Source organism: Aquarana catesbeiana, linkage group LG12 (genome assembly GCF_042186555.1).
Source record: "Aquarana catesbeiana isolate 2022-GZ linkage group LG12, ASM4218655v1, whole genome shotgun sequence".
In the NCBI taxonomy this organism is placed as follows: domain Eukaryota; kingdom Metazoa; phylum Chordata; class Amphibia; order Anura; family Ranidae; genus Aquarana; species Aquarana catesbeiana.
The window spans coordinates 75,991,989-76,012,108 of record NC_133335.1 but is presented as its reverse complement, the minus strand read 5'-3'; the positions used below and the strand labels follow the sequence as shown (position 1 = coordinate 76,012,108).

The window sequence follows — 20,120 nt, the reverse complement described above, 5'->3', positions numbered from 1 at the left end:
AAAGTGTCAATACTTTGTGTGGCCACCATTATTTTCCAGCAATGCCTTAACCCTCTTGGGCATGGAGTTCACCAGAGCTTCACAGGTTGCCACTGGAGTCCTCTTCCACTCCTCTATGACGACATCACGGAGCTGGTGGATGTTTGAGGCCTTGCGCTCCTCCAACTTCCGTTTGAGAATGCCCCACAGATGCTCAATAGGGTTTAGGTCTGGAGACATGCCCTATGCAGTCCATCACCTTTACCCTCAGCTTCTTTAGCAAGGCAGTGGTCGTCTTGGAGGTGTGATTGGGGTTGTTATCATGTTGGAATACTTCCCTGCGGCCCAGTCTCCGAAGGAAGAGGATCATGCTCTGCTTCAGTATGTCACAGTACATGTTGGTATTCATTGTTCCCTCAATGAACTGTAGCTCCCCAGTGCCAGCAGCACTCATGCAGCCCCAGACCATGACACTCCCACCACCATGCTTGACTGTAGGCAAGACACTCTTGTCTTTGTACTCCTCACCTTGTTGCCGCCACACACACACTTGACACCATCTGAAACAAATACGTTTATCTTGGTCTCATCAGACCACAGGACATGGTTCCAGTAATCCATATCCTTAGTCTGCTTGTCTTCAGCAAACTGTTTGTGGGCTTTCTTGTGCATCATCTTAGAAGAGGCTTCCTTCTGGGATGACAGCCATGAAGACCAATTTGATGCAGTGTGTGGTGTATGGTCTGAGCACTGACAGGCTGACCCCCCACCCCCATTACTGAAAGGTCAGAGAAAATGCCCTGTAAGCCAGTTAGAGCTTTGAAAAGAGATGCAGAATATATTGGAAGTTGGGGGAATCTCCCTAAAAAAAAAAAAAATAAATAAATAAATATATTTATTTATATTTATATTGATTCCAAACTATTAAATGCTAGTATACTGAACATGGAGGCTGACATAATTCCTTCCTATATGAGACACGGTAGTTGTGCTTAGATCCCTTTCTGAGTTTAAAAAAATCAAATTCGAAGGTGTCTATTTATAAAGCATTTGTTGCATCTAGTGGCCGAAATGTGGTAATAGCATTTTGACTAATAGATGTAGCTGACGATATAGTCATTAATCCCTTAGTCTCCAGCAATGTTTTTCAACTCCAGTCCCCAAGGCGCCCCAACAGGTCATGTTTTCAGGCCTTTCATTGTTTTGCACTGGTGATTTAATTAGTTTCACTGCCTTAGTAATTAGCACAACTGTTTTATCTGAGGGAAATCTTGAAAACATGACCTGTTGGGGCATCCTGTGGACTGGAATTGAGAAACACTGGTCTACATAAACTTGCTTGGTCTGCCTTTATCTATAAAAGGAGTTAAGATGTCCTTAAATGCATACACCTTATTTTTCAATCACAGTTCTCCTGACGAGGCTCTCCCACTTCTTCGCTATGTACAGAAGAAGGGAGATACTACAGTTTATGAATGGCGCACTGGACAGGTTCCACAAACTGTAGAAAGACCAGAAGTGAAAGAAATTGAGGACTTGCAGCATGTAGAAGAGGGGGAGGTAAGTGGTTGTATGTTTGGCCTATAAAACATCATGGATGCTGATGCCTTTGTCCTTTTAAATACTCTGTGTATGCCTTTCAGATTGACTGGGGTGACCTTGGCGTAACTACAGAGACTGTGGCTCTGCAGACATCAGAGGAAATAGACTGGGGCATTGTTTCAGAGCCAGAGGTAAGATGCTGTGCTTGGCTTTATGAAGTAATGGGTGCCTGGTGTGTGTGATTTTTATACTGCCGTTTTAGCTAGATAAGCCACATGTCCCATGTCGCTTTCAGATAGTTCAGAGTAAATAGAAAATTGACCCCTGCTATAGAACCATCTGTATAACAACACATAGTGGGTCCTACCTACCTACTATAGAGACATAATACCTTTTTATAAAGACAGTATGGCTTTTTTTAATTATTATTATTAGAAATAATATTGAGTTCAGTAAGGTATAGCAGCCATCTTTTTTTATTCCATTTTTTTGAACATCTGAAAGGTTTTAACTGGCTGGTAATGGTGTACTATCGCATATTGCACATCGTCGCAGCATTTTGCATTGCCCTATTCCATAAACCCTGATGTGTCCTGAAATTCTGTAATGTTTTTTTCACCTTTTGGTCTACTTGGTTTAAAGTAAATCAAACCATTAACGTAAATCACAAATAAGCTTTAAAAGTTATTTTTAAGCTTTTTAAATATACAGCTTTCATTAAAAAATTTGATCCTTCCATGAAAGTCCTTGTTTATGCACTTTGTTATAAGGAGCACAACTGTCTCCAAATTGTGCTACTGCTGTGACAGCACACATTACACAGACATGGTTGAATGTTGTCACTTTAAGAAAGTTAGTCCTGAGCAATGATGTTCAGCTGATGGTGGTGTGAGTGCATGTTTACAGGAAGTGGCTACAGGAGTTCATCACCACTGAGATGCTAAACTGGATATAAAAAGATGAAAACTGTATTTTATGAAAAAAAGCCATGGCATTTGAATGATACACAATGCTTCATCAAACTAAATGGCACTCGGTTTTGCCTCATTCACACAGATGTACTACAGCGTACACCCGTATGTGGGGGCCATGTTTACCTGCACAGGAATGCATGGATATTCCATGCATCCCCATGCAGGCATTTCCATTCATGTCATGCATGGACACAGCTGCTGCTCCCAATTTGACATCCGTGTAGATGCATGTCCCCAAAAACACACTGTCTGCATTCAGTGCCATGCACCTGCACAGATGTGAAATTGGGAGCAGCGTCTGTGTCCGTGCAGCCTCTGCGTCCCAATTGAAATGAATAGGACTGCCTTTGAGGGGATTAACAGAACATCTGTGCATCCTGGTGCAGATAAACACAGCTCTCACATGGGTGTAAGTTGTAGTAAGCCTGTGTAAACGAGGCCTTAAGGTTTACATTCACATTTAATCCTTTCATGACAATTAGTCGTTGATGCTTAGATGCCCAGGCCAAATTTAGCAGTTTTCATTTGTTGGTTAAAGTGATATTAAAGGTTTCTTGTGGGGTTTTTTTCTTTTTTTTAAATAAACATTTCATACTTCTCTGCTCTATGCAATGGTTTTACACAGAGCAGCCCCGATCCTCCTCTCATCAGTTCCCCCACTGGTTCTCCAGGCCCCTCCCTCCTGCCTAGTGCCAAGTTTCTTGCTACGGCAGGCTCACTCCCGAGCCCTGTTTTGTGTGTCCATTCACACACTGAGTGCGGCTCTGCCCTGCACCGCTCTCTCCTCATTGGCTCACTGGCTGTCATTGACAGTAGCAGGAGCCAATTGCTACCACAGCTGTCTCAGCCAGTGAGGAGGAGGAGACCCAGGAGAGCCGAGTCTCTTGTGCACATTTTTAGGGGGGCTGGGGGCGCTGCTGCACACAGAAGGTTTTTTAATCTTCAAGCCTTTACAACCACTTTTAATTTGACTATAAATCTGTAGGACATATTTATAAAGCAGTCAATGTAGCATTCACCAAACATTTAATGCAGGTAAATCAATTAATATAAAACACACGTAACAGGAAAGTACATAAAATGACTATCAGCTGATGAACTTGTATTTAAGGCCGGGTTCACACTGGTACGACAAACGCTCCGACATTGGGAGCTCATGTCGCATGACATGTGAAAATCAGTGTTTCGCTATGGGAGCCGTCCTAACTGGTATGACACAAGTCGGTCCGAATTTGAAAATGCTCCCTGCACTACTTTGGTCCAACTTTGATCCTGCTTCAGCCCATTGATCATCACTAAAGTCGGATCGCCGTCTTAACTGACCCGACTTTGGCATGCGACATTTGCTCTGAGGATCTTGAAGGGGAACTCCACGGGAAATTAAAAAAGAAAAACGGCATGGGTTCCCCCCTCCAAGAGCATACCAGGCCCTTCGGTCTGGTATGCTCTTGGAGGGGGGAACCCAACCGTACCAGGCCGCATGCCCTCAACATGAGTGGGGGGGGTGGGTGCTTTGTGGGCCCCCCGACTTTGATCGGGGATCAAAGTCGGATCCCTGTTCATTGAAGTCGGATGTATGTCGAACTTTAAGTCGCAGGGCAAAGTCGGATCCAAAGTGGTATAACTGTCGTGTCGTACCAGTGTGAACCCGGCCTCAAGGATAAGTTTGCTTTTAAAAAAATGCACATTTTTTTTGCAGGTAAGAAAATATGCATTAATAATTTTTTGTAGTAGGAGCCTATAAAGTATTGCACCAGCGATCAGTAGATTGCTGATGCCATGCAGGTCTCCTGCACAGTCAGTATATTGACTTACCTGTACATCCCATACGGGTAAGCCGATACTCACTGACAGGAAGACTCTATGAACTACCACAGCACTGTGGTAGTTCATTGAGAACTACAAGCCGACAGCTGCTAAGGATGTCAGGGCGTGTTGTTTATTCAGACTCACAGAGCTGTGCATATGAATGATGTGGCCATGTGGGCGGAGCTTTATTTTCCAACAGTGACAGCTAGTAGGGGGGAACTCTGGATAAAGTGATCCAGCGCAAAAAATAAATATCACTATATGAACACTGTGAATAGGAATTTTAGACCTTCTATGCTTTTACTGTTGAATTCAAACCATTCTTCCAGAGACTCTTTGTCTGTTAGGCCATCATTAGGTGGTAGTTCCCTTCGTAAACGTCTAGGGACAATATTTTCTCTTATGTATCGCTCAAAGGTATTGGTGTCCCACCAAAGGTTTACTTTGTTTTCCATATGGTGTCCTAATTTTCTAATTAGGCTTTCTAGATCTGTATTGCGTGTCTTGTTCTGTGGGTTAAATACCTCATCCTAGGTTGAAATTCCTATTCTCCATAAATGTAAACCCATCCATCGCAGCAGCAACAGTATATTTGTGAATAACAAAGTATAAGAAGTGTAAGTGTCTCTCGTGCTACTGTGAGTAACTAATGAATGTCGCTAGTGACAGAACTCAAGTGTATCACTGTTTTAGTGTTTTGTGATACACTTTAGGTTTGGCTGCATCAGATACACTATTTTATCACTTGAGTTCTGTCACTAGCGACATTCACTAGTTACTCACAGTAGCGTGAGAGACTCTTACACTTCTAGTACGGGGGAACAACGGGGGGCAGCGGGCGGCAGGTGCAGCACTGGGACGACTAAAGTCGGGTGAAACAGGTAACATATTCCCAAAGGTGAACTTCTCCTTTAACGTTTGCAGGCACAAGGGGGTTAAACTGACATTTAGGCCTGATTCACACCTATGCAGGTTGCAGTTTACATATTCCAGGTGCATTTTGCGTTTTTCAATACACATTTTTGATCCATTGAAGTCTGTGGAACCAAAAACCAGAAAAAGGTCCCTGGCCCTTTCCATAAAATGCACAGATGTGAATGTGACCCATAGGAAACCATGATAAATGGACTGTAGTTTGTTTCTGCAAAACTGAAAACGTGCTAAATGCATAGGTGTGAACCAGGCCTAAAATAGAATGGGTGTAGATATTTTTGTTTTATATTTTTTAATTATGTTATATAATGAGCATGTGTTGCTTGCACAACTTGTTGCATGCTTGTTTTAAAGTGTTACTTTTCTTTATACATGTTTTTAAATATGCTAATGATTGCTAGAGCAGACCATCATTCTGCTAGCTCAGGCTATAGGTGATATTGGCTGTTCATTCCAAGTAATTACATAAAACAGTGATTGGTGGGTATTGTATATTTCAGGCCACGAGTACAGATGGCATTGTTTGGGATATTACTGAAACCTCTCCTTCTGAAATCATCTCTGTTGTGGAAGCTGGTCATGATGGTAAGACACCTAAACATTACGAGAAGGTTTACCTGGGATCTGGATGGGTACTGAAAGCTTTGTTTCATTTGTTAAAGGAAAAGTCATTGACTGTTTCAGCTCCTTCTTCTTTTTTCTTTTTTTTTTTTTTGAAGCATAGTCCTCCTGTATTACAGTGGGATGCCTTGCCCAATCTAAATGTACTCATACATGAGAAAAAAGCTTCATTATATCAGATATTGAAATATACAGTGGGGATGGAAAGTATTCAGACCCCCTTAAATTTTTCACTCTGTTATATTGCAGCCATTTGCTAAAATCATTTAAGTTAATTTTTTTCCTCATTAATGTACACACAGTACCCCATATTGACAGAAAAACACAGAATTGTTGACATTTTTGCAGATTTATTAAAAAAGAAAAACAGAAATATCACATGGTCCTAAGTATTCAGACCCTTTGCTGTGACACTCATATATTTAACTCAGGTGCTGTCCATTTCTTCTGATCATCCTTGAGATGGTTCTACACCTTCATTTGAGTCCAGCTCTGTTTGATTATACTGATTGGACTTGATTAGGAAAGCCACACACCTGTCTAAGACCTTACAGCTCACAGTGCATGGCAAGGTACAGATCTGGCCAAGGTTACAAAAAAATCTCTGCTGCACTTAAGGTTCCTAAGGCTGCTTTCACACTAGGGCGGTAGGGGGCGTCGGCGGTAAAACAGCGCTATTTTTAGCACTGCTTTACCAGCGGTATTCGGCCTCTAGCGGTGCGGTTTTAACCCCCCGCTGGTGGCCGAAAAAGGGTTAAATCCGCTCGTATAGCGCAGCGGTATTGCTGCGGTATAGCCGTGCTGCCCCATTGATTTCAAGCGGTGAATACACCGCTCCTTCACCGCTCCAAAGATGCAGCTGGCAGGAGTTTTTTTCTTCTCCTGTCAGCGCACCGCTTCAGTGTGAAAGCCCTCGGGCTTTCACACTCAACAAACAGCAGCGGCTGTTTTGGGTCGGTTTGGGGGCGGTATTTTTTACGCAATGACACCTGCAAACTGACCCAGTGTGAAAGGGGTCTAAGAGCAAAGAAAGTCAACCATCACTGCAGCCCTCCACCAGTTGGGGCTTTATGGCAGAGTGGCCTGACGGAAGGTTCTCCTTAGTGCAATACACATGAAAGCCTGCATGGAGTTTGCTAAAAAAACACCTGAAGGACTCCAAGATGGTGAGAAATAAGATTCTCTGGTCTGAGACCAAGATAGAACTTTTTGGCCTTAATTCTAAGCGGTATGTGTGGAGAAAACCAGACACTGCTCATCACCTGTCCAATACAGTGAAGCATGATGGTGGCAGCATCATGCTGTGGGGGTGTTTTTCAGCTGCAGGGACAGGACGACTGGTTGCAATCGAGGGAAAGATGAATGCGGCCAAGTACAGGGATATCCTGGACAAAAACCTTCTCCAGAGTGCTCAGGACCTCAGACTGGGCCGAAGGTTTACCTTCCAACAAGACAATGACCCTAAGCACACAGCTACAATAACGAAGGAGTGGCTTCACAACAACTCCGTGACTGTTCTTGAATGGCCCAGCCAGAGCCCTGACTTAAACCCAATTGAGCATCTCTGGAGAGACCTAAAAATGGCTGTCCACCAACGTTTACCATCCAACCTGACAGAACTGGAGAGGATCTGCAAGGAGGAATGGCAGAGGATCCCCAAATTCAGGTGTGAAAAACTTGTTGCATCTTTCCCAAAAAGACTCATTGCTGTATTGGATCAAAAGGGTGCTTCTACTAAATACTGAGCAAAGAGTCTGAATACTTAGGACCATGTAATATTTCAGTTTTTCTTTTTTAATAAATCTGCAAAAATGTCAACAATTCTGTGTTTTTCTGTCAATATGGGGTGCTGTGTGTACATTAATGAGGAAAAAAATGAACTTAAATGATTTTAGCAAATGGCTGCAATATAACAAAGAGTGAAAAATTTAAGGGGGTCTGAATACTTTCCGTCCCCACTGTATATTCCTTTAGCAGTGCTTGACAGATGAGCTTACCAAAGGGTTTCACCCCCAGCTTTTCCCCCTTGTGCCAGCTTACCACTACTGTTTTAGCAAAGAACAATAGAAATGTGGCCAGAATTTTGCATTTTTTATTAAACTCTGTAAATGGTAATGTTCATTTAGGCGCAGTTCACACCAGAGTTGCTTGTTTTTGGTCCCTATAGACCTCGGTGGGAGTGGCTGAATAATGTGCTTTTTTGTGCAATTTCTTGCCTCTCCTTCTTTTAGTAACTAGCTTTTCATTGGCTAAAGCAAAAACACTCAAGCCAGAAAAATGTGTCCAAAAGCAAGCATAAAAAAACCTATTCAAAAACACTTGAAGGCTCCATGCACACTGGCTGTTAAAATAACGTTATAAAAACGCCAGTAGCTTTGCAGTGAGTCTTTCAACGTTTTTGCAAAAGGGTTTATTAGCGGGTTTTTATTTTTTAGCGTTTTTTTTTTTTTTTTTCAATGGGTCAAAAACATTAAACGCTGGTGAGCCAAGTTTTTGAGCATTTATCGATGTTTCTGAGCGTTTTTTTTTTTGTGGTCAGAAAAATGACTCCTGAGCGTGATTTTATGGCGTTCAGAAAACAGCCCATAAACTCCACTGCTGATAAACATCCGAAAACGTCCATGTGTGCATGGACACATAGGATAACACAGAGGGGAGTTTATGGGCTGTTAAAAAAAAAAAAAAACGCCCAAACTCCCAACAAAGGATGAGCTTTAGTGTGCATGGAGCCGAAGGGTCAATGCACAATAGGAACAGAAAGAAAATGCCAGAACCTCTGGCAGAAAAATTGCCAATAAAAATGCTCATAGTAGCTCGTATTGCACAAATGTTTGGGAGAGTTTGAGCATTTGCTTTTATAAGCGTGTTTTTCCTAAATATTCCCCCCTGCTCATTGCACTATAATCAATATACACTTAAAAGCGCTGAGCGCTTCTAAACGCCACATTTCGGTACATTTGAGTGTTTAGCTTTTCTTCTGCCTCATAAAGTGGTGTTCCACCCAAAAAAAAAAAATACATGACTGTGCCTAAAAAAAAAATAAAAAAAAAACATTTGGAATTTTTTTTTTTTTTTTACTCACCTCTAAATGCCTGTTGCTAGGGGGTCCCTCGTAGTCTGCCTCTTTCAGTGCCTGGGCTGGTGACATCACTTCCCCTCAGTACAGGAAGGGCTCAGCTCTGCTCCTTCCCTCTTGTCAATCATATGGGACCCATTACAGGTCCCAGATGACTGAGCGGTCAATCACGGCCTGCGGCGGCGCTCGCGCATGCGCAGTGCCCGGCTGTGAAGCCACAGCCTGGCGCCCACAGTTGCAATTCTGGCGCCGCCGAACGGAGGGGGAGACGAGCAGCGCTTCGATCCCCCGCATCGCTGGACCCTGGGACAGGTAAGTGTATAATTAAAAGTCAGCAGCTGCAGTATTTGTAGCTGCTGACTTTTTACATTTTTTTTTTTTTTTTTTTTAAATGGGAACTCCTCTTTAACGCTCGTCTTGAAATATGCCTCTGAACGCCCTAATGTGCATGGACACATAGGATAACATTGAGCTGTTTCTACAGGCAAAACTCCTGTAAAAGCAGTGATTTTTTTAAGTCCAATATGCTTGGACCTGAAGAAGCTCAAGTGTGAACCCAGCCTAATAATGGATAGCTTAGTGTCTTTTCATTTGAGCATGGTTTAGGGTTGGCCTTAAAGTGATATTAAAGGCAAGGTTGCTGCACACAGAAGGTTTTTTTTTACCTAATATGCATAGAATACATGGAGGTAAAAAACCTTGAGCCTTTACTTGTATAGACAAAAGAGAATGCTCATTATCGAGGTACAAAGTGATTGTCAAGGATGGATTTTCATAGAAAATGTCCCCTTTTGCCCAGAAATAAGACGTAGAAGTATACACATTTGCAGAATGTGCTTGTGTGTACAACAATCTTTTGCTAGAAAGATAGTTTTGTGACTGTATCGTCCACCTATAGCTTGCTGCCATTAAGGTCTAATAAGAGTAAATAATGTAGGAACCGTGGAAGCGTGATATTTCATTCAATAAATTGTACCCACCCATTCATTAAAATGAGGATTTTAACTATTTCAGTACCCCCTGGTGTGGCACGAGGAACTGATGCTCTTACAGTTTTGGAAAACACAGAGACCCGAAACCAATTTGTGGATGAACTCCTGGAGGTGAGTTGGCACTACTTTACTTCCCTTTTATGTAGTCCACTTTTCCTATGGTAGAGAAATTAAATGCTGGTGGGAACTAACTAAATGACATGACATCACCGGTGACATTATTGCAGTGATCAATACTAAAAATATGCACTGTCACTGTACTAATAACACTGGGCAGGAAGGGGTTAACATCTGGGGCGATTAAGGGGTTAAATGTGTACCTAGTTAGTGTGTACTGTGTGCTGCTTTTACTGGGGATCTAGTTGTCTTGATTCCCTGCTTAGCAGGGAATGAACAAGCAATGAGATCTCCTGTCACTGAACAAAGCTCTGTGGTGTACATATTTACAAAGCTGTGTTTGGTGAAGTTCAGAGTCGATCACCAGGGGCAGGCAGTCAATCATTGGCTGGGACAAGGTGATCGGCATGTGCTGTGACGAATCACAGCACAGCCAGGTAAGTGATCTAGCGCAAAGAGACCGCTCTGCAGCCACATGTAGGAAGGCTGGCCGTAGGAAGGCTGACCGTAGGTCAGCCTGAATGTGTAGGAGGAGTCTCGCCCTGTTTAAAAGCCTGGGATCATCCCACTAATCATCGACGTTTCATTTCCATGTTATCCATTCCCCTACCCAATCCCCTACCCATTCCCCTTTTGGATTGCTTTCTTTTATTTATAATTACTCTTGGGTATCCCCCCTTTTAGGCATACTGACCTCATGACTATGGCACACCCCATATCACTTTCCCACTTTCTTCCCTTACCTTTCCCTAGTCTGTTTATTAGAGATTCTGAGTACAAATGTTAGTTATACAATCTTCCATTTTAAAATTGTGGTCTTGCCATCTTTCTGTTTAAATTGAACCCTTATAATCTTTTTCCTGCATAACATCCCTCTTCCTGTTAGTACCTGTTTTCTCTTGGTCTTTATCTCTGTCATCTTTGGTTCCTTTTAAGGTAAATTATTGTGGGAAGTGTTATAAGATCCCATGAGGTACAGAATCATATCTGTCTTCTTACAGACTCAAGTCTCACTTTGTATTCTGGCTTTGAAATAGACCACTCGGCCAATAAACACAGCATTGTGGGGTGAGCTTAAGCCGGACATAGAAGGATTGAAATTCGGCCAATTCAGCAGGAATTGGCTGAATTTCGATCTGTCTATAGGCAGCCTTTTTGCACCAAAGTTGATCCATTGATCAACTTCAGTACAACCAGCCTGTTTTGTTTTTTTTTTTGTTTTTTTTGCCCAATCACTGCTGACGGCTATAGCCACCAGCAATGATCATTGTATTCTGCCAGTGGGGAAGACTCCCTGGTGACAGAACACAATAGTGCTGCAGGAGTGATTCCCTCATCAACACTGACTGTATTGATGGGGGCATCAAGCTATTTTCTTTCTTTCAACCTGTGGTTGAAAGAAAAAAAAAAAAAAAGGCAATGTATAGCCTGCTTTACTCTGTCTATACTGCGGAAGATTTGATAATACTGTTGAGCTCTGACTGTGTTCCAGGGAGTGAAGTGGGGGTGGGAAAGGGGTGGTGGTTATGGTATTATTGCCACAATAAAAGCATTATCTATGGTTATGGACTTACAAAAAATAAGGATAATTGTGTGCATGCAGATTTGAGTATGTGTCTGATTTAGTAAAAGCGGAACTTAAAGTGGTTCTAAAGGCAGAAGTTTTTATATCTTAATACATTCTATGCATTAAGATAAAAAATCTTCTGTGTGCAGTAGCCCCCTAATACTTACCTGAGCCCCATCTCAATCCAGCAATGTTGCACAAGAGCCTCGGCTGTCTGGGACTTTCCCTCCTCATCGGCTGAGACAGCAGCGGGCGCTGTTGGCTCCCACTGCTCTCAATCAAAGTCAAGAGCAGGTAAGTATAGTATGTTTTTTGTTTTGTTTTTTTAAAGAAAAAAAAAAAAAAGAAGACTTTTAATATCACTTTAATTATCCGAATACAATTGTGTTACGTGATTTGTTCATTAGTCCTATTTATCCATTTTTCTACATGCTATTCCTTGTTGTTATTCGCACCTTTGTTCTTCCCCTTTTCTAGCCTTGTCATGTCTCTCTAATACTCTAGTTTTCCCAATAACATTCTTCTCATCACTATTCTATTTTCTCTCCATCCAAGCTTGAGCTTTTCCTGTCTCAGTGGCTCCAGGATCTAGATACTGACGCTGACATTGTCACAGTCACACAGTTCCAGAATGCTCCCGTCATCCTGCAGGGGCAAACCCGGGAGAAAGTGATCACAATGTTGTCACATGTTAAAGATCTTATTGGCAGGTTAACAGATGTGAGAATGCGTCATCTTTTTCTCATTCTGGCCTCTCCACGGTAAGTGTTATCTGTTTTGTGAGTATGGGTTTCTGTGTAAGTTTATTTAACTCTGTTCTTACAAGAGAATAAAGTTGTGGAATCTTGGAAACAAACCATGTTCATAGGTCATTATGATCTAGACCAGGGGTCTCAAACTGGCGGCCCTCCAGCTGTTGTGAAACTATAAGTCCCATCATGCCTCTGTCTGTGGGAGTCATGCTTGCAACTGTCAGCCTTGCAGTGTCTCATGGGACTTGTACTTTCGTAACAGCTGGAGGGCCACCAGTTTGAGACCCCTGATCTAGACATTGACATTATTAGTCTTTATAGGCCACGATAAACTTTTCGACAGAGAAATTATGAGAAGAAAGCATAGGCTGGTTGAAGTTAATTATTTTTTTTCATACATCATAGGACACAGAGTCAGGCTAATATTCATTACCTGCTGAGTTATACTGCATTATTAGGTGAATGGACACTGGTAGACCAAAGGTCTTCAGACAGGAAGTGATCCCCTAAAAATAAATGAAGGGATTGACCGATCGGATCCATTTGACACAGGCATTTTATGCTGAGATAAATGGTACCCGAGCCTCGCAAAGAAGACTCAAGATCCTGCAAGGTTTTGCCTGTAACTTGGCCTCCGGGCGCTGGACCCTGCGGAGTGGAAATCCTGAACACTACAGCGCTAAGGCATTTCCTGAAGGGTGCTGTACAGGTCCAAGGGAGTGGACCCTAAACATGAAAGGGTACCCAGTCCTTGGAGGTCCAAGTGACAGGAACCTGGACTGAAGGGTGCAGATTGAGCCCTTAGTTCCTAAGTGGCCCTGCGCCTGGACGGGTAAGCGAAGCCCCTTTATTTTATTATTTTGGGGTGTCCCAGTGATTGTAACAATCAGTCAAGCTAGCTAAAGGCTGGACACCTGTGTGCGGTGATCATACGGGGGAGTTCTGGGCTAGCTGTGGGTGTTTGCAAAGTGTACTTTTTTTTTTTTTTTTTTTTTTTTTTTTTGCTTGTGTCTGGCTGTTTTTTACCTGTACGATGGCACACGACGGTGTGCCATCGTACAGGTGCACGTGCGTTTGCAAGAGCACTGCAGGGCTCCAGTTCGGCGGCCATGGCGCACGCAGATTCGCCGTATATGCGCTGCAGCCTTTATCTGGGAGTACGAAGATTCGCGTCGTACGCGAATACAGTCACACCCACTCGCCAGGACTGCGCACTCACGCATAGAACGTTCCGGCGCACACCTAGCTTATTTATGCTGTGTATCCCAAGCATGTGGTGCTTCCAGAAGGGACACAGAGCAGGCTCTGAACAGACACTTGCAGTGGTTCATTTCTCCTCACCTGGTCACATGAGTCAACAGGTGTTGCTTGGCAGGCTAAAGGTGCTTAGCAGGATTGTTGCATAGTGGCTTGGTGAGCTCATAAGGGTCTCCCTTCTGAGGTGTTTTAACTACACCCAAGTACTCTTTGTTTGCAGGCATTGAATGTCTTCCAAAAAGAGGAACAGGGAAGCGCACACCTACGTCCTCAGTAGTGATGAACTAGTCTTATCCCTAGTGTTGTATCCCCTGAAAGACCAGAGGCTCACGGCATGATTGCCTCCATCCTGCAGGATGGCAGGAAGCGTGACAGATCCCCCTTCCCGGAGTCTCCTCGTCTGGAGCAGGAATGGTTTGAGGATGGGGAAGAGCTTAAAGCTCAGGATTTGATGGATTGCCCGGCAGATGAGTCTGCTTCTGAGCAATCTGGACAAGAAAGTATCCAGTCGATGTCTGCCTCTCAGTCGCAGAGGTTTTGATCCTGACTCTGACCGAAATGGTTCGTTCTACCTTTAAGTTGCCTCTTGCTGAGGTAACTGAGCCCCCCTGGTCCTCTTTGGGATCTCTGAGACCTTTTCAGGTCGCACAGACTTTTCCGCTACACCCCCTGTTGGAACAGGTGGTGTATGCTGATTGGGAACATCCTGACAGGACTTTTTTGCCTCCTAAAAGGTTTTTACTTTTATATCCCATGGATGAAATGTTCATTAAAAAAGCTTGCCAGCCGTAGATGCAGCAGTCTCTTCCTTAAACAAGAACTTAACTTGTCCGGTGGATAACGCACAGGGCTTGAAAGACCCTGTTGACAAGAAATTGGAGTTATTATTAAAGGCTTCCTTTTCTTTGGCCAGTTCAGCCATTCAGCCAGCTGTTGCAGCAATTGATATTTGCCAGTCCATAAAGGATCAAGTCAAACGGCCGGATAGGCCTAACCAGGAGGATGATCTGCCTGAAAGTAAGACAGATATTCCTCGAGCACTGTGTTTTGCTGTTGATGCTTTAAAGGATTCAATACAGCAGGTTTCTCGTCTGGCTCTCTTGTCTGTACATATGTGCAGACTTTTATGGCTTAAGAACTGATTAGCCAAGCTTCCTTGTAAGAAGTTATTGGCAGGTTTCCCGTTTCATGGGGAACGTTTATTCTGTGATCATTCGGACAAATATATCCAAAATATTTCCGGAGGGAAAAGTTCTCTACTTCCTGTGAAGAAAAGCACCAAATGTCCCTCATTTAAAAACCCACGGACTGCTTCCTCAAATGTCTCAATCTCAGGGCGGTTCCGCTGCCAACAGGGCACTAGTGCCAGGGGCAAGCCGCAAGGCCAGGGCCAGAAAAAGCCCTGGGTCCAAAATTCTTCTAAACCCAGCACCAAGCCCTCCTTTTGAGGGGACGGCCCCACTCCATCGGGTGGGGGGAAAGCTGCTGTACTTTGCGGGCATTTTGGAAAACAATTCAGGACGAGTGGGTCACCTCAATTATATCTCGCAGTTACAAGCTGGAGTTACGGGAGTGCCCCTTCAGAGGTTTTTTAAGATCCAGTGTTCCCTCGGATCCTCCAAAAAGAAACTTATTGCTTCAGGCACTACATCATCTAGTGCATCAAGGAGTGATTGTAGAGGTTCCGGTATCCGAAAGGGGCATAGGGTTTTACTCAAACCTGTTTACGGTTCAGAAACCAAATGCGGACACAAGGCCCACTTTGGACTTGAGGTCCCTGAACAAGTATCTATTGATACAATCCTTTCGGATGAAGTCTGTCCGCTCAGTAGTAACCTCACTCCAGAGGGGAGATGTTTTAGCCTGCATCGATATAAAGGACGCAAACTTGCACGTACCTATCTTTCAGCCTCATCAGAGGTTCCTACGTTTTTTGCAGTAGAGGAACGTCACTTTCAGTTTGTGGCTCTACCCTTCGGGCTTGCTACATCTCTCCAGGTGTTCACAAAGGTCCTAGCACCAGTACTGGGTCTTTTAAGGGCCCAAGGGATCCTGGTGCTGGGGTATCTGGACAACCTCCTGCTCAGAGATCACTCAGTACAGACTCTAGAACAGAGCATAATAATACCCAGTGAGGTATTTGAAAAGCTTAGGCTGGATCATAAATACTGAAAAGTCAGCCTTGAGACCAGCTCAAAGTCTAAAATATTTAGGTCTGATTCTAAACACGGTCCAAGCAAGAGTATTCTTACCACCTTTAAGGATGTGTGCCCTGAAGGATCAGGTGCGTCAGATAAGGGGCACTAGACAACCCTCCATTTGGCTCTTGTATGAGTCTTCTAGGGAGGATGGTATCCTCCTTCGAGGCAGTGCCCTATGCCCTGTTCCATTCCAGGCCTTTACAACAAGACATCTTGTTGGCTTGGAACAGAAGAAAAAAAGCCCTGGATTATCCAATGTGCTTATCTCCTCAGGCATGCTTAAACCGGAGTTCCAGTCCCCCAAACATTTTTTTTTTTTTTAAAGACTGCTCTGTAACTGTCTCAACCTGTAAATGAACATTTCTAACATGTCATATTTTTTGCGCTTTTCCATTTTAGTTGTGGGCATCTGAAGCCCTCTTGTGTTAATTTTCTGAAGTTCAGCTGTCTACCCATCATGCACCACCAACACCAAATCTCGCACATGCTCAGTAATGCATATATATATATATATATATATATGTGTGTGTGTGTGTATATATATATATATATATATGTATGTATGTGTGATAATGTGTAGCCCGCGCTGAGACCGTATAACATTGAGCAGACTTGTAATGTGTGTAGGGAGGGAGAGGAGCTGTCAGAATTCATCGGTGATGTTGGGTGTGGGCGGGACTGAGCAGCTATTGAACACCAGACAATTATTGGGCTTCTTAAGAAAGGAGCGGAGCCACATAACGTAGCGTCCCGCCCTGACCCCTATCCTATTGGCTGGTGTTCGATAGCTGCTCGATCCCGCCCACCCCCGAAATCACTGATGAATTCTGACAGCTACTCTCTCCCTGCATACGCAAGATTTTGGCAGTAGGTGATTTGCAAGGAGTCATGGAATACATGACGCCGCTGTCCCAGGAACACTTGCGAATTGCCTAGTGATGCAATCGTCACTAGGCGATCGCAAGGAGGAAGTAATGTTAAAATACAAAAAACGGGTATTTAACAGCAAAAAAAATAAAAAATGCCCATTGTGTAAACTATGAGCTAAGGGCATGCAGCACAGCCTAAGAGAAAAAAATGGGTGGAACTCTGCTTTAAGCCTAAACTTGTGGTTACAGGATCAGAACCTGCGAAAGGCAAAATCCTTTCTCCCGGTAACTTAGAGAGTACTGACTACAGATGCCAGTCTCTCAGGCTGGGGAGCGACCTTAGATGGGCTCACAGCCCAGGGGAAATGGTCAGGGACAGAACAGACCCTGATCATCAACGTCCTAGAATTACATGCAGTACGTCTGGCCCTGAACTCCTGGACTGTGGAGCTTCAGGACTGCCCCATCAGGGTTCAGTATGACAATGCCACGGCCGTGGCCTATATAAACCACCAAGGCGGTACCAGGAGTCGTTCAGCTCTGAAGGAGGTGAACTACATATTAGCCTGGGCCATGTGCCAATAATATTGTCGGTCCATATCCCGGGAGTAGAGAACTGGAAGGCAGATTATCTCAGCTGCCAGCAGATCTGCCCGGGGGAATGGTCCCTACACCCAGAGGTGTTCCAGGAAATTTGCCAATGTTGGGGATGGCCAGAGGTCGACCTACTGTCATCCAGGTTCAACAACAAACTACAGCAGTTTGTGTCTCGAACAAGAGATCCTCTGGCAATTGGAGCAGATGCTCTGATAATTCCATGGAGCCAGTACTCCCTGGTTTATGCTTTCCCTCCGATCCCTCTCCTTCCACATTTGTTGCGCAGGATTTGGAGAGAGGGGATTCCAGTCATTCTGGTGGCACCAGCCTGGCCCAGAAGGCCCTGGTTCCCAGAGAATTCGAGACTGACAATAGATGGGCCATGGAAGCTTCCACGTCGCCCTGATCTACTGTCTCAAGGTCCTATTGAAGCCAGGGTGTTAAAGGACCGTGGCTTCTCGTGACTAGTGGTGTCTACTCTAGTGAATGCTAGAAAAGCTATCATTAGGAAGATTTATTATAAGGTCTGGAAGACTTTTATATTGCTTGGTGTAAAGCCAGAAAATGGCATTCTCTGAAAAATGTGATTGGGAGAATTCTCTCATTTCTACAGTCAGCTGTGGAAATCAAATTGGCTTTGAGTACAATCAGAGGTCAGGTTTCGGCCCTATCAGTATTCTTCCAAAGGCCTTTAGCCTCCCATTCACTAATCTGAACCTTTATGCAAGGGGCAACTCCCTTGCTTCCCCCCATTAGGTTACCTATGTGTCCTTGGGACTTGAACTTGGTGCTGTCTGTTTTACAGAAACAACCATTTGAACCTATTAAGGAAATTCCATTAGACTTGCTGTCACATAAGCTAGCCTTCCTGATGGCTATCACCTGGGCGAGAAGGGTGTTGGAGTTGGCGGCCCTTTCATGCAGGGAACCGTACAAAAAATTGGTCAGCCGAAGCACCATGTAAAAAACTCCTGACTGGTTTTCCTTTTCATGGGGATCAGCTATTTGGGGATGATTTGGACAAAAACATCCAAACGATTTCCAGTGGGAAAAGTACTCTTTTGCCAGTCAGGCAGTGGGCAGTGGCGACGGTGTCCACCGTCAGACTCTAGAGGAAGACCTCCAAGTCAGGCCCAGGCACAAAAGAAGTCCTGGGGCCGGAATCCTGCAAAACAGAGTTCGAAAGCCTCATTATAAAGGGGCGCACCCCCCCCCTCGCCAGGGTGGGGGGAAGACTTCTGCAGTCAGATCACCTGGTCTGATGGAGGAGCCGCACATGCTCCAAAACGCGTTACTGCCCCCTACTCTACACTGACCCCATCAGCCTCGTGTGTCCCGCAGTGAACACAGGCTTCCCTGCTGCCTCCTCTCTCCAACACGTATGAGAATGCTTTACAGCTGCTGGACGGCTCTACACTGCTCTCTACCACCATGCTGAGGATGGACACGTGCCACAGATGAGGACTCCTGATTTTATCATGTCTTTTAACACTCAACAATCTTGTAAGTGCTTTTAACCCTTTGTGCACTTTAAATTTTGCATACTGCACTTAGAGGCGCCTTTCTTTTCCTTTTTTAAGTCCTCAAGTCTGTTGGCGCTCTACGGGTTGTGTCTCCCTCCCCACAAATAGCATTGCTATGGGACGTCCCACATAGTAAATTACTATGGTGCTCTGTGTCCCGTGATGTACGATAAAGAAAATAGGATTTTTATAACAGCTTACCTGTAAAATCCTTTTCTTGGAGTACATCACGGGACACAGAGGCCCCGCCCCTCTTCTTCTTGGGTATATGTGTATTGCTTTGCTACAAAAACTGAGATGTTTCTGGTATGGTATGGGTTTTATAGGGAGGCAACTTCCTGTTTAGGGTGTGCCAGTGTCCATCACCTGAAGGTGGCCTATAACCCACATAGTAAATTACTATGGTGCTCTGTGTCCCATAATGTACATTAAAAGGATTTTACAGGTAAGCTGTTATAAAAATCCTATTTTTCTTTTAATCTTTACTCTGCTACTGCCATGTGTCATGTGGCAGCAGCGGGAGTTACACACACTGCTGCAGAAGAAGCTGAGAATCTGTGTAAATGTCACAAGCCATCTGTCAGATGGAAGTGCTTTTCTACACATCACTGAAACATTCACCCCTGCCATATTTCCTGGGCTCTGCACTCCCACCTGTAGACCTGGGGCCAATATGGAAGGTGCCATTGGGTACAATGACCAGCAATCTGCACTCCCTTAGCTTCAGTGAATGGCAAATAAGACATTACCTATGATGTTTCTTGTTAATGAGAACCTGTCATAACAAAGTAGTATCACATAAGGGACTTTTTGGTGAAAACACACTGTAAAAAAAAATAGTTACACTCAATTATTTCTTGTGATCTAAAAACTGGAACTACAACAATTTTATTCTGTAGGGTCTGTGCTTTTAGAAAAGATATAATGTTTTTGAGCTGTTAAGTAGTTTTCAGGCTTAAAACTATTTTCTAAACATGCAAAAAAAAAATGCAAAAGTGGCTGTGGCAGCGAAAGGGTTAATAAATGGCCATCTGCAAAAATATGCAGTGCCTCATGCATATAAATGTATGCTGACTGTCTGAAAATAAATTAAGCCAGAGCAACCAGTATCATATTGTGGCCTATATTAGAAAAGGAATAGATGGTATTTGGTTAGGATGTGTTCTATGGGCAACACACAAACTTCGACAAAAACAAACAAAAGATAACCTGTGCTTAGTGCAAAAAATATAAGAAATATTATTGGACTGCTGCACCTTCACAGTTTAAATGTCAAACATTAATCCAAATGCATAAACCAAAATAAACTGC

General features: G+C 43.7%; 1 protein-coding gene across 1 annotated transcript in view; it reads left to right on the top strand.

Moving 5' to 3' along the window:
- CDK5RAP3 (CDK5 regulatory subunit associated protein 3) overlaps positions 1 to 20,120 on the top strand; it is a 74,097-nt gene that overhangs the window by 50,528 nt on the left and 3,449 nt on the right. The window contains exons 8-12 of the mRNA XM_073608073.1: positions 1,389 to 1,539; positions 1,623 to 1,712; positions 5,738 to 5,822; positions 9,949 to 10,037; positions 12,166 to 12,371. Of these exons, the coding sequence (XP_073464174.1) occupies positions 1,389 to 1,539; positions 1,623 to 1,712; positions 5,738 to 5,822; positions 9,949 to 10,037; positions 12,166 to 12,371 (621 nt within the window). The remainder of the gene's footprint in view (positions 1 to 1,388; positions 1,540 to 1,622; positions 1,713 to 5,737; positions 5,823 to 9,948; positions 10,038 to 12,165; positions 12,372 to 20,120) is intronic.